This window comes from Leopardus geoffroyi, chromosome D3, assembly GCF_018350155.1.
Source record: "Leopardus geoffroyi isolate Oge1 chromosome D3, O.geoffroyi_Oge1_pat1.0, whole genome shotgun sequence".
NCBI lineage: Eukaryota > Metazoa > Chordata > Mammalia > Carnivora > Felidae > Leopardus > Leopardus geoffroyi.
The window spans coordinates 31,714,026-31,733,186 of record NC_059339.1 but is presented as its reverse complement, the minus strand read 5'-3'; the positions used below and the strand labels follow the sequence as shown (position 1 = coordinate 31,733,186).

Genomic DNA, 19,161 nt, shown 5'->3' with positions numbered 1-19,161 from the left:
ATTTCCATGGAATCTTAGGAGGGAGGGGAAGGAGATGTAGGTGATCAATCTACTTTTTTTTTAGTTGCCACATTCTGTTTTCACCTTTATGAAGCTGGCAGATGACAGTGTCAAGGTCAGATGTTAAACAAGGGGTGATGTTCACAGAGATATTACTTAATTTGGGTGAGGGAGGCAAAGGAAATCAATATTGAGGTAATTAGGTATAGAAATGAAGAAAATAATGTAACCTAGAGTTTATTTCAGTAGAGTTCATTATCTTATTACTTCTGTTGCCTTTTTAAAAATGAATCTAGAGAAGAGAATGACATGTGGGTAGCATGCTTTCTTGAGGTGTGGTCTTTTTCTACTTTTTCTCCTTTTATCAGGATTTCTTATTTATTTATTTTTAAGTTTATTTATTTTGAGGGAAAGGGCCCGTGCGGGGCTCTATCCCACAAACCTTGAGGTCATGACTTGAGCCTACTGAGCCATCTAGGAGTCCCCAGGGTTTCTTCTTTTTGTACAAAGCACTTAAAATCTTTTTGTCATGAATTGGTCACTGTAGGGTTGCTTTTTATTCCATAGTGAATGACCAAATCTTTCAGGAAGAAAAATTCTAAGACCTCTTGGCTGTCACCTTTTTTAAAAAAATTTTTTGTTTTTTTGGCTTTTTTTTTTTTTTTTTTTTAATCTACTGAATGCTTGAAACCTTTTCTTTTGGGAAAAGAGCTACTTTTCTGTCAGCAAGAGGGGCAAGAGGATGGTATTATCTGTCCCCACCTTGAGCATTCTCAAGGACACACCCTCTCAAGGTGTGACTGTGTCAGATACATGGTGGGGATCTAGTCACAGTAGTGGCATGCTTACATGTGGGTTGTAGAGCTACTTGATGCCAGGTTTTTCTAATTCTTTGAATTAGATGTATATTAACTTATGTAAAATAGTTTTTACTCTTCATTTCTAGCTCTCGTGCTCATTCTCCCATGATAGCTGTAGGAAGTGATGACAGTAGTCCAAATGCAATGGCCAAGGTTCAGATTTTTGAATATAATGAAAACACCAGGTTAGTACTATTTGGTCTTAATTATTGTTCTTAATTGCATTTGATTTTTTAAAATGTTATTTCTTCATTCACTGAATTATGCATCATTCATTACATATTTACTAATTTCCTAGGCTATGCCAAGTTCTGTGCCAGGCTACCATAATATAAAATTGAATGGTATAGAGGAAAAGGTGACTGATTTAATAATATGTACCATCTTGCAGAGAAAACAAACAAAAATAGTAAAAAATGGTGATGAATTTTATCAACTGGGAGAATCAGGATGTTAAGGGCTTACTACACCTCGGGAGAGGGGACCAGGAAGGTTCACTCCAGACAAGACTTACAGGATGAGTGAAAAGTAAAGTGTTAAAGAGGGGAAAACATTCCAAATAGAGAAAACTACATGTGATAAGGTACATGAACAAGAGAAAACCAGTATATTTTTATTGTAGTTGAAATGTAATAGGCAAAAGGGAGTGTGTGAGAAATATGCAAGGCTTGTATCTGCACGACCTAGTGTTTTGTGTTTAGATTTTATGGGTGATATGAAGCCATTGAAAGAGTTTTAAGTTGGGGAATAATAGGGTTGGATGGTAGTTAAACTCTTCCATAGGTGTGAAAGGTATTTTAGAGGGCAACATGAGTGGATTCAGTGATTGGGTGCTGTTGTAACAGTCCAGGTGGGAAATTATAGTGGCTTTGGCATAGAGTAGTGACAAATGGGGATGGAGAGAAGTGGACAGTGAGAATAATTTAAGAAATGGTATCAATAGAATCTGATGACTAGATTCAGAAGGTGAAGAAAGGGGGATCTGTTGAGATGATTTTCAAGGTTCTGGTTAATAATTCAATGGGTGGTATGTAATTTCTTAAAATAAGGACATCTGGAAACAGGACACATTTGGGTAGAGTATAGCAGCATGTGAAGTAAAGTCTATTTTGGGTCATGTTGAGATACCTGCAGTACTTCTGAGAGCTGTAAGCTGTGTGTCAGAGGTGTTCTCAGATCTTGTAAGAGAAAAGAGCACCCATCAGTTGATCAGGTAGGCTTCACATGTGCTAGGTAACAAGCACATGGGTCTAGGAGTCAGATACTGGGTAGGGCCAGAAGTGGAAGAGAAGAAAGAACTACAGTTGTCCCCCTTATCCATAGGGGATACGTTCTAAGACCCCTAGTAGCTGCCTAAAACCTCTAATAGTACCAAATTCTGTGTCATCTATGTTTTTTTTCTATACATACATACTTACGATAAAGTTTTTAAGTTAGAGTATTAGATTAACAATAGCTAGTGATAAAATAGAAGAATTATAACAATACACTGTAATAAAAGTTATGTGATTGCAGCCTCTCTCTTAAAATATCTTTTTGTGCTGTATTCACTTCCTGTGACCATGAGAGACGATAAAATGCGTATGTGATGAGATGAGATAAAATGCCTATGTGAGTGATGTAGGCATGCTGACCTTCTGACGGTAAATCAGGGGCATCATCTTCTGGATGTAAATTTGATTGTGGGTAACAAACCGTGGAAAGTGAGACTGTGGCTAGTAGGGGGGCCAGTATATTTTAATTCCTGTGGGCTCTGCATTTCAGAATGTTACTAGGAGTTTTGAGGGGTTCTTACTCCAGCCCTCTACTTCCCAGATTCTTGATTTCTTCAGAGAGACTGTTTACAACAGTGCTGTCCAGTAGAACTTGCTGCACTGATGCAAATGCCCCGTACTTGTGCTAGCTAATGCAGTGGCCACCAGCCACATGCCACTGTTGAAGCTTGAATGTGGCTACTATAACTGAAGAACTGCATTTGTTCATTTTTATTAATTTAAATTTAAATAGGCACATGTGGCTAGTGACTGGAGTATTGGCCAGCACAGTTCTAGAATATAGGAACCTTCCTTTAGAACTTTTTGAGGCTTTCATAGCCTTTTAAGCTATTAAAGCTATGAACCACATCACTAGCACTTCTTAAAGAGGCTTTATGAAGAGTTAATACTGTTAAAGTAATTTCTTTCAACCTTAGCTGAACAGAATGAATTTGGAGGCATAAATCTAAAACTTTGAATGTGGGACCATTTCTAAAACGTAGGAGAATGAAACTACTTCATAAATAATATTTGAGTAAAGGGATAAATAACTTGCAAGTTAATTCTGAAAGAATATACAGGGCAGATAGAAAGTACCTAAAACTTAAAAGAATTCAGTGATAAAGATAATCCAAAGTTGTGTATAAGTCTCTTAGCAGAATAAATCTAGATTAGGGGCTGGATTCCCTGTAACAAGGGAGCGTGGCAGTGGAACAGTTCTGGGGTTAAGTGGCTCACTTGGTGCAGTGATGACATCAGAGTTTTTGGTATTTTCCTTAGTCATCCTTAGTGTGTTGGTGACAGCTCCCTCTTAGGATCACAAGAGCATTTGCAGGTTTCACATGCAGATACAAAGAAGGGCATTGGCTTTTATGTATCTTTTTGTATGAGGGAGAGAAGAAAAAGTTTTCTCGAAGCACCTTAGCAAGCTTTTTCATTGGGTCCCACTGACCAGAATTGGGTCACTTACTGTGCTTTAGCTGCAAGGGAGTAGACAGCAAGTGCCAGGCATTTTCTGCATCTAGAATGGCCAGGAAGTGGCATTGGGAAGGTAACTGTGTCTGTGTGTGAGTGTATGTTGGATTGACTTAGGAAGTTACCAGACCTTTTAAGATCAGCCATTTTGGGGATGGTCCTTGTCTGTTTCTTTGAAGTAAGAGTTGTTCAAAGGTTGTTATACAGATTGAACATGTTACGTAGAGGCTATGTGATAGTGGAGTATGTAGCATCCAATTATGAATACCTAACTGAGCTTTCTGTAAGTAATAGTAGTAGTAATAGTAATAGTAGTAACAAATAGAAAACATTTGTCGAATTTACCAGTATTGGATATATTTATTTCTATTGGTGAATGAAAATATTAAGACAGACCTAGTCTAGATAATAGTACAAGTGCCTATATTTATACAGGTTATATGGCATTTTCACATACATTATGAAATTTGAATTCTAACAATTACCTTATGAGGAGGGTAGGTAGCTTTTATATTATCACCATTTTACGAATGAAGAAACAGATCAACAAAGTAAAATGACTTGTCTAGGATCCAACACAGGAGTTATGACCAGACAGTAGAAGCAGCAAGGGTGTGGATTAGATTACTCAGGATGATCATGTAGGGGAAGACGAGGTCAAGGAGCCTTGAGGCATGTGCTAGCTTGGAGACATTTGGGGAAAATGTTGGCATGAAAAGAAGGCCAAGCATAGATTTGTTGGGAACACCAGTATATTAGAGGAGGGTAGTGAAAAGGTAAGAGAGGTACCTCTCTCTAACTCCCTCTGTTACATACAGGGTTATGTGCTTCATTTCTGTCCCTGATATTGAACTTACAATGGAGAAAAACATAATTTAAAATTCTTATCTGTTGTCTCCTTCATTATCTTCTCCGTTTGCACATGTAGAAATAGAATTGTAAGGATGAAACAGATTTCAGTATAGTGCCCTTTATTACCACTAAAAGAACTCAGTTCCTCCTGTTATCAAATTCATTTTCCAATTTATACTCAAATACTTAGGAAATTCAATTACCCTTTTCTTGAAAATAGATATTAATGGCTAATAAATCAGCATCTCATTCTTTTTTTTTTTTAAGTTTATTTATTTTGAGAGAGAGAGAACATGGGCAAGCAGGGGAGGGCAGAGAGAGAGGAGAAATAATCCTAAGCAGGCTCCTCATTATCAGTGCAGAGCCCAATGTGGGGCTCAGTCTCACGAACTGGGAGATCATGACCTGAGCTGAGATTAAAGAGTCAGCAACTTAACTGACTGAGCCACCCAGGTGCCCCGGCATCTCATTCTAATTAAAGTTTTGTTAAACTGTTCTAAGCTAAACTTACAAAATCAAAGAACAAAACCTGGGGGCTTTATATTAATTTTCCAGGGCTGCCATAACAAATCACTACAAACAAAACTATTTATTCTCACAGTTCTGGAGGCCAGAAATCTAAAGTCAAGGTGTGGTCAGTACCATGCTGCTTCCACAATTCTTCCTTGTCTCTTAAGGCTTCTAGTGGCTTCGGGAGGTCCTTGGTGTCTGGCTGCATAATTCCAATCTCTCCCTGTTTTCACGTGGCTTTCTTCTCTGTATCTCCTTTTCTGTCCCTTTATAAGGATGCTCCAGGATGATCTTGTCCTGAGATCCTTAGTTATATACACAAAGACCCTTTTTCTAAATTAGGTCACATTCAGTTTCTGGGGGTTAGGCCTTGGTCATACTATATATATATATACTGCAGAGGTAAATACTGTTTCATTGTGAACAATGTAAAAAACGTGTGGATTTTTAAAAATTTTAATTTCTGAAAATTTTAACATAAATTGTTTTTTTATTAGGAAATATGCAAAAGCTGAAACCCTCATGACAGTCACAGATCCTGTCCATGATATTGCCTTTGCTCCAAACTTGGGAAGGTCTTTCCACATTCTAGCCATAGCAACCAAAGATGTGAGAATTTTTACATTAAAGCCTGTGAGGTGAGGTTTTGAAGCAATTACTAATTTAAAAATGCTCTTAACTCATGATTATTTTCATTTGTGGAAGAGAATGAAGAGGCAACTGTGATCTGAAGAATGGATTCTTTACTGAACATTTTATCTATAAATATATGAGTTTTGGGGATGGGGAATTGAATAAAGATAGGAGATTTATGTTTTCTTAATTGCATTTTATTTAGGCTACTACGATGAATTGGATCCTCTGAATATAATTGGTACTGTGTAAATGTTTGAACAAATGCGAGGTGTCAGGTAACTTAGGGACAATTAAATTAGCTCAGACATTCTTGTGAATAATGTATTCAGGCTTTAATTTTGGAATTGTGAATTTCAGTTCCTTTTTTTCTTCCTTCCCCCCCTTCTATTCTTCCCTTCCTACTGCTTTCCTTTTAAAATTAATTGTTATGTATTTTATTCCTCAACTGTGTTTGGGTGAATAAAGCCTCTTTTGTTGTTCCTTTCTTCCATGAAATAATCACTGAATAATTTTTATGTGGTAGGATCATGCCAGGTGCTGGAGAATCAAATGAAAGTGACATGGCCCAGCTCTCAATGAGTTAAGGTGGGGGAGTATGGGAGGGAACGTGGTAGTTTTAGATATGAACATAATTATAAAATAATATGGTAAGTGTATGTATTTTTTTTATTTAGAACCGTGTGTGTAAAATCTTTTCTCAGCATTTCTCAGGAAAATCTTTTTATTAATAGGAAAGAACTTACCTCCTCTGGTGGACCAACAAAATTTGAAATCCATATAGTGGCTCAGTTTGATAATCATAATTCCCAGGTCTGGCGAGTGAGTTGGAATATAACAGGAACAGTGTTAGCATCTTCAGGAGATGATGGCTGTGTAAGATTATGGAAAGGTAAGGTTTTAATGAAAGGATTGTTGCTCTATGTTGCTACTTAAGAATTTTCATTTAGAAATGTAAACTCGGAAATATTTTGGAAAAAAATGATCTTTATACAGTTATTTTCAAATTAATGTCTTATATTTGTGTTATTTTGAACCTCCATCAGTTTACCTAGTTCATGGCAGTTAATGACACTTGAATTGTTTTTTAAGTTTCCATGTGGATCTCCTTTTAAAACTAAAAGTAATTGTAACAGAATATGCAGTATCTCCAAAAGGTACCGTTTGCTATGTGTGTAACTTGTGTGACTGCTCTACAAACACAGGATAGGGCTATAGACCTCTCTTATTAAATAATTGCTCTAGCTAACCAGCCCTTAATAGGAGAAAATCCAGTGTCATCTCCACTTCTTCTCTGCACCTCTCGAAAGTTCAAGAATCTTCTGGCCACCTGATTCTGCAAATTTCTTGTAAATGGCATGCTGAGTGAGAATTCAGTCTAGTAACTTGATGCTAGCTGTGGTTGCTGTAGCATGGTCTACATTTTTCCATGGACGTTTATCTACTGGGTGGAGGTGTCCTTGGTTCTTGTCCCACTCTAGTCAGTGGCATCCCGTATAACCTATAGCTTAGCTCATGTACCCTGAGTAGTTACTGTTTCTCAAAATGCAATTTGGCTGAGTCTCCCATGGTCAGTTTTAGGCTGTGGCAGAACCGGCCCAGACCTCCCTTTCCTCAGTATCATTTGCTGTCAAGGGCTTTGCTTCTCTTTCTTGCCCCTGGTCTTTAGTCAGGACCACCCAGCTTCACTCCAGCAGGCTCCCTAACTTGGGTTTCCTGGGCTAAGGGTCTCCAGTGACCTATTTTGTATTAGAAGAATTAGGCCATGTTGGGTTAGCCACTCAAACCCCAAAGGGGTCCGTCTCTGAGGACATTAAGTACCCATATGACTTACACTTGCTTAACCAAGAAGACAGCTCCATAACCCTACATATACAAGTAATTGAAATTCATTATCATGAAATGAACAATTTATTTTGATATTAAAGTTAATGTGGTAGCTTAGAGAATTGTCTCTGTTAATATTTGTCTTATAAGGAAAGAAATGGTAGAAACTTTGTTTTTTAAATTAGTAATTTTTCTAAAACTTTAAAAACTAATTGGTAAAATTGAGATACGTATTTCATTTAAAAAATGTCTTTAACATTTATCTTGAGAGATATGTAGTCCTCTTTTGTTTTTTTCATTGCAGTTTAAGAATTTGAACACAGATTTGTGTCCTTGAACAGCTATTAGCCATGTTAATGTATTTGACCATTTTCCTTTCAGCTAATTATATGGACAATTGGAAGTGTACTGGTATTTTGAAAGGTAATGGGAGCCCTGTCACTGGGAATTCTCAGCAGGGAAACTCAAATCCTTCCCTAGGTTCAAATATCCCAAATCTTCAAAATTCATTAAATGGATCTTCTTCTGGCAGGTAGGCTGTTTTTGTGGGAAAACTAGAAATTATCTCCTTTTTAAAATCATTCTGATAGCCAGACTAAAGGTGTGTAATTTCATGGATTTTAAGATTGAATAAAGAAATTCATACACAATTATAATACTAGAAAAAATTCACTTTGTTAGCTCTGTATTTAGCTTACATAGTCATAATATTTATTAGGTAGATTGTTAAGCCATTAAACAAACTAAATTATATTCTGAAATTTAGTGGTCCGTCAGAAATGTTTATAACTTAAAGATTTTACTTTGCTTCTCAAGTAAGATGAAGAGCAAATCTGGGATAATGCTGAGGATTTTAGTCCTAGATGAGCATTAGTATGTTAGTGGTAGTAGTGTAGCCTTTGAATTAGGTCAAGCTGAAATTTTCAATAAAATACATTAAGCCTTTGTAGATGAGAGTGAGTTAAATGTGTTTTGTGGATGTTGGGTGTGTGTGTGGGTGTGTTTAAACCTTTAATGGAGATTGTAAGAGAAAATGGTAAATTGTGATTTCTTGATTTTTAGAATTTTTAATATATTTTAGATTCTTGTTTATCTTGACAATGTGATCTGAAGAGTCATCCTTTGTTTTCATATTCAGATTTCAAATATGTGAATTTTTAAGATCAGCTTATTTTAATATGCCTTTGTGAATAATTTGGAATACGATTCAGGAAACTTCAAAGCATGGTCCTTATTAACAAACTGTCCTGTGGTTATTCTGTTGTCATCTTAGAATTCTATTTAAAATTTCTTCAACTATTTTTATAATGTTAAATTTTTATTTAAAAAGTCCTGTTTGATTTTGAGATTTAAGTATTTGCATGTAAACAATTTCAGGTTACCACAGAAGAGATCAGATTATAAAAATGATTTCATGAAACAAAGGATACTACTGTTAATTTAAAAAAAAAAAATCTGATTTTTGGTTGCTGCCTGTACTGTGTATATTCTTTTGTAAAGAGCTTTGAAGTTTTGATCTGTATTCTTATTGTGCCAATAACCGTGTGTGTTAGATCTGTGATGCATTTTCCCTTCTCCATTTGTATTATGTCCTTTAACAGAAAGCACAGCTGAGTACCAGCTAACTGGAGTAACTTTGCTGTTTTGCTGCTTGTTGCATGCACACAGGAATGGAAAGCGAGCTCCTTTTCCCCTTCCCCAGCGCCGTTTGACCTCTCCCAAGATACACCAGCAGCCTGCTTACTACTAAACGCAATCCAAAAGGCCTTTAAAAATACCGTGTATATCATTTTTTTTTGTACTAGCCAGTTTATTGACACTATTTGAAACTTTTGAAATATAAATGGAGAGGCTTTTTGTTGAGACATTGTCACCAAAACAATTTTTTGAAATGTTCCCGAAACTAACATGGGTTTAAAATTAAAAGGATTGTTACTATCCTTGTAAGTAGTTGGGAGGAGGGAAAATACCACTTTATTCCATTTGGAGAATATAGGCTTATTTCTTTTGTTTTCTAAAACAGTAAGCAAAAATGATGAATTTTTATAATTTTAATTTGAAGATTGAATAAATATTTTTCATAAAGATTGTTTTGAGTGCTAATCTGTTTATTACCTTTTGTAGAATTGGCTTATACGTGATCTTATTTAATACAACTCTGTCATTTCTTTGTAATATTTAAAAAATATTAGTAAAGGAGTGAGAGAAGTAGTAGTGAAATGAAAGTAATTTGACTGTACAGTTTGTGGCCAAATTAAACATATGGTATTGCTTCATTTATAATATGGTAGTAAAATGAAAACATCTTTGTAAGTTTTCAATTCATATTCACTAAAGAGCTAAATGTTTCTAATATGTGCTTGTATATTTTTTATGGTGTAATTCCATGGCTTAAGTTTTCCTTCAAGTCAAAATTTGGAAACATACTATAAGAGGAGCAGTTAAAAATTTGCTGAAATTGTGCATGCACATTAACCTCCACATTCCAAGCCTCAGGATTTTAATTTAGTTGGCTGCTTCATTTAGTTCATATTCTTTAGAACTTTGACCTTGATGACAAAGCTAGAAGTCTTTGTTTGCTAATGTGCTTAAGTATTACGGGTAAGTTATAAAATGGCAGAAGAATAACAATAGGACATATTCTTTGAGCTCTTTTACTTATCAAAATTTTGTACTATTTAAAGTTTTTGCAGAAAAGCAGCTAAGTGTTTTCAAAGATTGTATTTCTTCAGAAGTATATTGCAATAGCTGGCCATACTTTGTGAAAGTATATTTGGATTGGTTCTCAGTGTCCTGTATGCACTACAAAACATGTGCCTGCTGCTACTACAAACGAAGCATTGCTTAAAATAAAAAGCTTATTAGATTTGTAAATTTCCAGGATCGCATCAAATATGTTTCTGAAAGATTAGAAAATGTTTTAAATTATAAAATGTCTTTTTTTGTAACATTCATACTGATAATTTTTTTTAACATTTTAAGTTTAACAGATTGTATTTCTTTCTTTCAAGTTTCTATACTTGCTTAAGCAAGCTTGATTTGAGTAAGGGTCTTGATTTTTGCGATTATGTTCTGTTAGTTTTGGCATGAATATACTAAAGCTTTTTTTTTTTCCAGCATGTGTTTTCTCCTCTTTGGTTCTCTTTGTATTTACTACTTTTCTCTTTTTCTTCTGTTTTTTTTTCTTTTTTTTTTTTTCTGTTGTTTTTGTTTTGTTTTGGTGTTTTGTTCCTGTCTTCATTGTTTCAGGTATTTCTTTCCCCCTCTGGATTCCCCACGGGCTGGATCGAGATGGTCCAGTTATGCCCAGCTCCTTCCTCCTCCTCCTCCTCCTCTGGTAGAGCACTCTTGCGATGCTGACACTGCCAACCTCCAGTATCCTCACCCTCGCAGACGATCTCTCTCTCGGCCTCTTAATCCCTTACCTGAGAATGAAGGGGTTTAAAACACTGATTTAACACTTAAAGGCCTTATTCAAGTGCTTGTAAATGCTTTCATTCCTGGCTGCTTTTTGTTTTTCTTCATTTTCTTTCAGAAGATTTTTCTAAGTTAGGGTCCGTCTTGCATGTATTACAACCAGAACACAGTGTTTGGAACCTAAATGTGTTTGTGCCTCTGCATCAAAGGAACATTTGCCTCACTGGTTGATAACCTTTGATGAAATGCGATAAGTACAAGTAACGTGAACTATGAGATTTACAGTAGCTGATTTCACTTTCAAAGTGCCTATTCGTTTTATCTTGAACTGTTATGGTGTTAATTTTCTTATGGTTTGTCATTCTGGTTAATGTGAAAGCATATCATAGAGTTCACTTTGCCTTTGAGACATATTAAGAAATGTTTTAAAATTTACAGGCTAATGTTGGATCTGACTAGTTTGTAAAATAAATCATTCCTGTGTATAAAGCAGCAAAACATAATAATGGACTCTGGTTTTTTTTTTTTGAAAGGAAATTGCCTTTTACTACTTGGAATTACTGTTTAAAGCTTTTGTAATTATTCTCCAAGTAGATTATTTAATAAAATATATTTTAAAAGATATGAATCTGTTGCCTTATGAAAACAGAATGAACAGCTGGCCCTTGAACAACATGGGTTTGAACTACACTCGTCCACTTATACATAGATTTTTTTCAGTAAATGCAGCATGGTACTGTAAATGTAGTTTCTCTTCCTTATGATTTTCTTAATAGCAATTTTTTTCTCTAGCTTACTTTACATGTATAACATACAAAATAGGTGGTAATTGACTACTTATGTTACTGGTAAAGCTTCTAGTCAACAGTAGGCTATTAAGTAGTCCAAGGTTAGAGTCAGATTTTTGACTGTGGGCACACTGGCACCATCTAACCCCTGAGTTGTTTAAGGGTCAGCTATATTCTATTTGTTAGACGGTAAAGCTTATATCTCCTTATACAATGTTGAAAAAAAAAAATCCAAACAATCAAAAAATTGGAGGTAAGCATGACATTTATTTAAAAAGGTAGGAAGTTAGTATGTAGACTAACACCTACAACTGACGGATGTTGACTTCCAATCTAATTGCACATTATTTTATTATATTTTTTTATTATTTTTTTCAATATATGAAATTTATTGTCAAATTGGTTTCCATACAACACCCAGTGCTCATCCCAAAAGGTGCCCTCCTCAATACCCATCACCCACCCTCCCCTCCTTCCACCCCCCATCAGCCCTCAGTTTGTTCTCAGTTTTTAAGAGTCTCTTATGCTTTTGCTGTCTCCCACTCTAATTTCCTTTTTTTTTTTCTCCCTTCCCCTCCCCCATGGGTTTCTGTTAAGTTTCTCAGGATCCACATAAGAGTGAAAACATATGGTATCTGTCTTTCTCTGTATGGCTTATTTCACTTAGCATCACACTGTCCAGTTCCATCCACGTTGCTACAAAGGGCCAGATTTCGTTCTTTCTCATTGCCATGTAGTACTCCATTGTGTGTGTAAACCACAATTTCTTTATCCATTCATTAGTTGATGAACATTTAGGCTCTTTCCATAATTTGGCTATTGTTGAGAGTGCTGCTTATAAACATTGGGGTACAAGTGCCCCTATGCATCAGTACTCCTGTATCCCTTGGGTAAATTCCTAGCAGTGCTATTGCTGGGTCATAGGGTAGGTCTATTTATAATTTTCTGAGGAATCTCCACACTGTTTTCCAGAGTGGCTGCACCAATTTGCATTCCCACCAACAGTGCAAGAGGGTTCCCGTTTCTCCACATCCTCTCCAGCATCTAGAGTCTCCTGATTTGTTCATTTTGGCCACTCTGACTGGTGTGAGGTGATATCTGAGTGTGGTTTAGATTTGTATTTCCCTGATGAGGAGCGACGTTGAGCATCTTTTCATGTGCCTGTTGGCCATCCGGATGTCTTCTTTAGAGAAGTGTCTATTCATGTTTTCTGCCCATTTGTTCACTGGGTTATTTGTTTTTCAGGTGTGGAGTTTGGTGAGCTCTTTATAGATTTTGGATACTAGCCCTTTGTCCGATATGTCATTTGCAAATATCTTTTCCCATTCCGTTGGTTGCCTTTTAGTTTTGTTGGTTGTTTCCTTTTCTGTAATTGCACGTTATTTTAATGCTACTTTTAAAATTTGAAATCAGAAAGTACTTGACAATAATTATGGTAAAATGATTAAAACTATAGAACTAGTAATGTTTGTTTTGGTTCAGTTTTCTCAAGAATTACCAAGTATTTAAGTCTCTTTAGGACTTGAGAAGGATGTAATTTGAAAAGTATTTCATATGTGTCTCAATCACATATATAATTGTTAAAATCATATAATTTATAACCTAATTTTCAAAGGCATCTTTCCTATGAGTAGCCTCATACATTTGATGCTTCTTAACCTGCAAAGGATAAAGAACTGATAAGAGATTAATTTTTAAACTTAAGGAACATTTGAACTTTCTTGTGACTAATCATTAAAATGTTTTGTCTATCAAGTTAGCATTTTAGCATTCCAACGTATGAAGAAAAGTCTTTTCCAAATCTCAGAGGTCTTCTGTTAAAGGACTTGTTTTAGACTTGTTGGCTTGTTTAGCTTCAAAGCAAGGGATCTCACTTAAGACTGAATCTAGCTCAGAATTAATAATCGACACCTTTGAGATTTTAATCATTGTAGAGGTGCTTAGGGTTAGAATGGGATAATGAAGTGAGATTATCCAATTTAGTGAATATTGAACATCTTCTGTGATACTGTGCTATAAAACACTGGGGTATGTAAAAATAGAGAAGGTATTTACAGAATTTACAGAAGGTAGTGAGGATTCAGTTTCATTATAAATGTTGAAACACAAAGTGATTTATTTGAGCTGGCCAGGTTTGGAAGCAATGTGGGATTTCAACAGATGGAGTAGTTGAAGCAGAGGAGGGTAGGATTTCCAAGGTGATGGCCCAGAGATGAAAGATGACAGGGCTGTGTTCGGGCAACAGGATATTAGTCTGATGTAAGGTTTATTTGGGGGAGCTGGTGGGAGATTAATCTAGAATCAAACTTTGTGGTAACATTGTAGGCGGCTTCGGATATCCGTGGCTGAGGTTTGCCACTTAAAGCAGTTGGTAAAGGGGACCCTATGGGAGATGACTGCCTTTTCTTAACTGGGTAGATGTCACGTTTCATTCCCTGGGAGGCATTCATCTCTAGCCCGGGACTTCTGCAAGCTCTACCCAATGTCTAAGAAGATTTGAAATTTACTGGGAGTTTTATGCCTCCTTTTCAGTTGGCAAGTAAGGTTGGATAACACTAATGTTTTTTGAGTACTTCCATGTGCCAGTGCTCTTCCAGATACTTTATGTGAATTTATTAATCCTTCGAACAAACCTCTGAGGGAAGTGCTCTAATTATCCCCATTTTACAGGTGAAGAAATAGGCAGATTAGAGCTATTTGCCCAAGGCTGCACAGCTAGGAAGTGAGAGCCAGGATTGAGATTTAGGTTATCTGGCGTAAGTCTGTGTTTTCTCTCTTGCTTGCAGATACTTTGGATTATAGATCCTTGTCACTAGAGTCCCACTAGGTTGCTGGGTGTTGGGAGAGCTTGATCGCTTGATTTTTATGGAGGAAAAGGACATTTATGGAGTTGGGTACAAGGGGTGTAGGGTAAATGAATAGACATATATTCCAGCAGTTCACCTCCAGTTATGTGATCATGGTGTAGACAGTTCAGCTACTTTGTGAAACAAGGATGGCTCATTACACACTCAAGTAGCATCCTTTCAGTTCTAAAGCTAATAGGTTTATTTTTCAGGATTCAGAAAATTTCCTCCACTTATCTTTGTTCATTGAGTCTGGACAAGGGTACAGTAGGGGTAATTACAGTTTGGAAATGCCAAGGCTTGAAGGTTTCAAGAAAAATGCCAGGAGAATTGCAGAGACATCAATTGAGTTTGACAGGAGGCTAGTTCTGATAAAATAAGTATGGGATAAATGACATTAAGGTGTGAAAGTGGAGGCAGTTTAAAGGTGGGAGAGACAGAATGGTCTTAAGGTGATAAAACAGAATCCAGCAACAGGTGAGCTGGTTTTGGTTTTGGTTTTGGGTGGAGAGGGGCAGCATTTCTAAAGGTAGAAAGGTAGAAAGGAACCAGTAGAGAAGGTGTACGGGAATGTTAGTTGAGCAGTATTTTAGAGGACGTAGAAAAGTAAAGTGATCAAAGAAACATGTCATTCCCCAACAGGCTAAAATTAGGAGTAAGGATTGTTAAACTCAATTTTGTGTTTTTCATTCTCTACTCCCAAGTGTGCCGGTGCATCTTAAACATTCAGTAACTGTTGCATGAATGAAGTTAAAGAGTTAGCTTTGGAAAAGCAGGACTCTTTCTCAGACTATGGAAGACATTTTGAGGTAAAGGAAAGTGAAAGGCATGAAATTGAATTACCTCTATGGGTTCAGTAAAGTGGTAGTTAAAGCATTGGGCTAAGCAGAAGTCAGTGTGGCCCTAAGGAGAACAGGAAAACGTGGGAATTAGGGAGGAATTTTATCTCACCTCTTTCCACCCCGGACCATCCTTACTCCGTCACAAAGAGGCGATTAGATGTAGCGAACTATCGTGAAGCTTGGATCCTGAGACATGATTTCGTAATGAAGCTTTATTGCAGTGTATAACATAAGGCAAATCACGACACATTTCAGCGTCTGCCAAGCAGGGATAGAAAAGATCTGCATCTGATCTTGTAAAGACCAAAAGTGACAACAGTACTGAACTCAAGGTAGTATTAGCTAATTTGTTCACCAGAAATACTGCTTTGAGTGTGAGTAATGGTGTTTTGGGGTCCCAGACTCCATACGGTAAGCTTTTTTTTCCCCAAGTTGGCCAAGGCTTTCATCGCGTTGCTTTCGCTTCAGCTATAGCGGGAAGGACTTTCGCGGGGCGGTGAGCCTTTCGCAGCACTCCACTCCTCCGGACCTGCGGCGCGCGGCATCCTCGCTTCAAATTCAGGGACTAGTTGTACTCGCCCAATCACCGGCCTCTTGCTCGCCCCGTCCCTTCTCGCCGTCCAATCCAAGGCCGGCTCTGAGTCCCCGCCCCGTGGCTCGTGCCGCGAACGGACGTAAACCTGAGGGCGCGCTGTACGGTCAGTCCGGGCGGCCTCGGGTGCGGGGGATATGCGCAGGCGCATTTGCAGTGCCACCGGGACGTCCCCTCCCTCTGGACCTTTCCGGCCAACTCTCGGCTCCCGACCCTGGAGTCGCGGGCTTGGTGAGGAGGGGTCCACTGTGTCTTGACTGTGATTTGGCAGGGGGCAGGTGAATCCACCTTCGGCAGGCATTTTGGTTGCCGAGCTGATAGGGCAGTGTCGGTTGGGCCGGGGTAGGGCGCGGGGCTCAGGCTCCGGGCCCGGGACTGCGGGGCGCTGGCTGGAGCCCGGCGGTCATGTTCCGTCGGCCCCTTTGCATTCAGCCCCGCCGCCACGCTGAATTCTGCTCAGTGAGTTTAATTGGGCGCCTCTGAGAGATTTGCCTTGAAAGAAACGGGTTTTGATTTTGGGGATCACATCTTTGTGTTCCCCACCTTCCACATGGTGACTTCCAGGGACCAATGCGCTTTGCTCTGGAGTTTCTTGTTGGAAAGTGCCTTGACTGGAGTGTTTGCTTCGTGTGTGTCGTGACCGGCGACTCTTTCTCCTTTTCATCCAAGACTGACCCACGAAGTAACGTTGTTAAGTAAATGTAGAGGTGTCTGCCAGTGTCACCCGATTTTTCACATTTTGTTTTGGTTTCTGCTAGGCCGCGTTCACATTTACTCCCAGTACCTTTCCTACATTCCTTGATCTGGTTTCTGTATGAAGAAAAAAAAAAAACATGAAAGGAGACAATGTTTAATATCCCTATACTTTTGATGTCTCTTAATTTCAGAGTCTGTTTAGTAAAACATGAGGTCCTTTTCAAGACAGTCGTTTGGAGGACAGCTGTTTTTATGAAAGTATCTCCGTTTGCTGTTGCCATTTTGAGGTCATTCGACTGGAGTTTTTACTGTTCCAAAAATCAAAATTTTTCACCGAATTTCAGTTTTGTGATCAAAGTTTACGGTAAGCTTTGAAAAGTAATATATTAAATGCATACCTGATTACAGATTGTTTCTTAGAACACCAAGAAAAAATGATGAATGTTAGGGAAGCTTGACAGCATATGGTTTTGAATGTTTAAATTATACATGTAGACTTCCAATTAATTTATATGTACCCAGAAATGTAATTAAAGCAATTAAATATTAGTAAACTGAAATGTGAAACTCAAATGTGAAATTCCTGCTTTAAGGAAATAGCAAGAGAAATCCCAAAGATAGCTACATAGTTAAGATATAGTAAAAGGAAAGGTAATGTTATGTTGTGTTCACTTTTAGGTGATGGAAGAGGGGTGGGTAATGCAATATAGAGGGAATTTAGGGAATTTTTCCTTCTGGGAAAATTTAGGCATGTAGTATATCCATGGATGGTTTAGAACAGGTGTAATCCTTTCTGGAAACGAGAGACTAGATATTAGATTACATCTCAAGGAATCTTCCCCTGGCTTGTATTACCACTGGTCCCATAGCAAAGCTGTATCCCAGCACTTAACACTGTCATAATTAATAAGGATCATAGTTGATCATAATTGATAGGAACCGTCAGCTCCCTGAGGGGAGCAGCTTCATTTTTGCATTCCCAGTGATAAGTAGAGTGTGTTTCATTGTTTGCATTTGATAATGATTGTTGCATGAATGATCTTTGCTTAATATCTGAATTTTGTTGGATTTGACTCTAAATAAGGATAAATCCTCAAATAATTTGGTATATATTTTAATGTGGTTTACATATGTGTAAATGAATGAATGACTTAGTGATTACAAGGTTGGATGTGGGGAGGCTACTTGGAAGACTTGTGCAATAGTTTAGATTAAAAGGTGATAGGTGGCAGATGTTGGGAATATAGAAGTGGATCTTAGCTCCAGAGATCTATTTGGAGTTAGAAATCTATTTGGAGTTAGAAGCATTGGAGTTTTATAACTAATTGAGAGAACAAGAATAGGGATAACATAGGTAAAATTAAAGATAATAGGAAGAGTGGGTGGAGGAAAGGTAATGAGTTTGGTTTTATATTTGTTAACTTTGCAGAACTTAAGAGCCAGTTAGGAGTAAAGTAGATGTCAAAGAGCTATTTGGAAATAGGAGTTTAGAGCTCAGGATAGAGAGGTCTGGGCTGAAGGTGATTTCAAAATGAGGAAGATGGCGTTAGTGCAGAGGAAAAGATTAGTCTGGGGCAGACTTTCCTGGCTGTGAATCCTCTGATCCTACTTGTGCTTTGTGGCCTGGAAAATTCTCATAATTCCCTTTCTTGGCTTCAGTTTTTTCAGTAGTAGGAATAATGACTATGTTGCAGATTTGATACAGGGATTAGAGAAATGTATATAAAGTAGTTGGTGCATTATCTGGTAATAGAGTAGACACTGTATGTCAGCTAGGTAGCTAGGGGGTATAGATTATTTCTTTCAACTCATTTTTTGTTCCAGTTCATATTCCTAACTCTGTATAAGTTACTGAGTATATATGGGTGAATGAGATTGACGGGTCCCTAAGAAACTGATATCCTAAAATCAAAGATGTTATCAGTCATTCATTCATTTCATAAATATGTGCTAGGCATTATTATAGGTGTTAGGTAAGAGTGATGGACAGATAGGCAAGGTTCATGTCTCAGGGAAAAATATTTTTAGTGGGGGAAGAAAAATACAAAAATAGTGATGAGTGCTGGAAGAAGTTAAAACAATTGTGAGAGACTGTGGGGCTACACTTGATTAATGATGAGGGATCACTTCTGTTACAATGGGACATTTAAATTAAGGTGAATGTTAGGAAGGAGCTAGCTTGTGCAAAGATCTAGCAGAGTATTCTAGGCCCCAAGGCAGGGATGAGCTTGGGTGTTACAGCAACAGAGACACCAGTATGTGGTGAATGAGCCTCAGGACTGGAGGGTGTGGTGGCTCCCTGAAAATTTCAATAGGGGTGTGGTACCTGGTTTGTATTTAATGGTCCCTTTGGTTGCCGTGTGGAGACTTAGCTGTAGGGTGGCAAGAATAGAAGTGTGGAGACTGGTTGGGAGCCTTTTCAGTAGAGGAGAGTGTTGATAGCAGACACAGAAACATATAGAAAGATATAGACCTGTTTTGCCCTCAGGAATGGGCTCCACCAGTGGATGTGTTTTATTTGGCAGCGGTGTTTCTTACCGAATTGAAATGTGTTCAAGTGGGGTCTGTA

The 19,161-nt window shown here is 37.6% G+C and overlaps 2 protein-coding genes across 6 annotated transcripts in view; both read left to right on the top strand.

The window, feature by feature from the left end:
• The window catches only part of SEH1L (SEH1 like nucleoporin), a 33,701-nt gene extending 22,370 nt beyond the window's left edge, over positions 1 to 11,331 (top strand). The window contains exons 5-9 of one of the 3 annotated variants that reach the window (XM_045458935.1): positions 947 to 1,045; positions 5,449 to 5,589; positions 6,319 to 6,476; positions 7,793 to 7,943; positions 10,661 to 11,331. In XM_045458935.1, coding sequence (XP_045314891.1) covers positions 947 to 1,045; positions 5,449 to 5,589; positions 6,319 to 6,476; positions 7,793 to 7,943; positions 10,661 to 10,856 — 745 coding nt within the window. In that variant the 3' untranslated portion in view covers positions 10,857 to 11,331. Of the gene's footprint in view, positions 1 to 946; positions 1,046 to 5,448; positions 5,590 to 6,318; positions 6,477 to 7,792; positions 7,944 to 9,012 lie in introns of all 3 variants that reach the window. The other 2 variants (XM_045458936.1, XM_045458937.1) reach the window with 2 other exon arrangements.
• Positions 11,332 to 15,489: 4,158 nt separating this feature from the next.
• Positions 15,490 to 19,161, top strand: part of CEP192 (centrosomal protein 192) — a 134,623-nt gene continuing 130,951 nt past the window's right edge. For 2 of the 3 annotated variants that reach the window (XM_045458934.1, XM_045458932.1), the window contains exons 1-2: positions 15,490 to 16,127; positions 16,784 to 16,956. The gene's annotated coding sequence lies outside the window, so the exon portion shown is untranslated. Of the gene's footprint in view, positions 16,128 to 16,152; positions 16,356 to 16,783; positions 16,957 to 19,161 lie in introns of those variants that run through there. The other variant, XM_045458933.1, reaches the window with a different exon arrangement.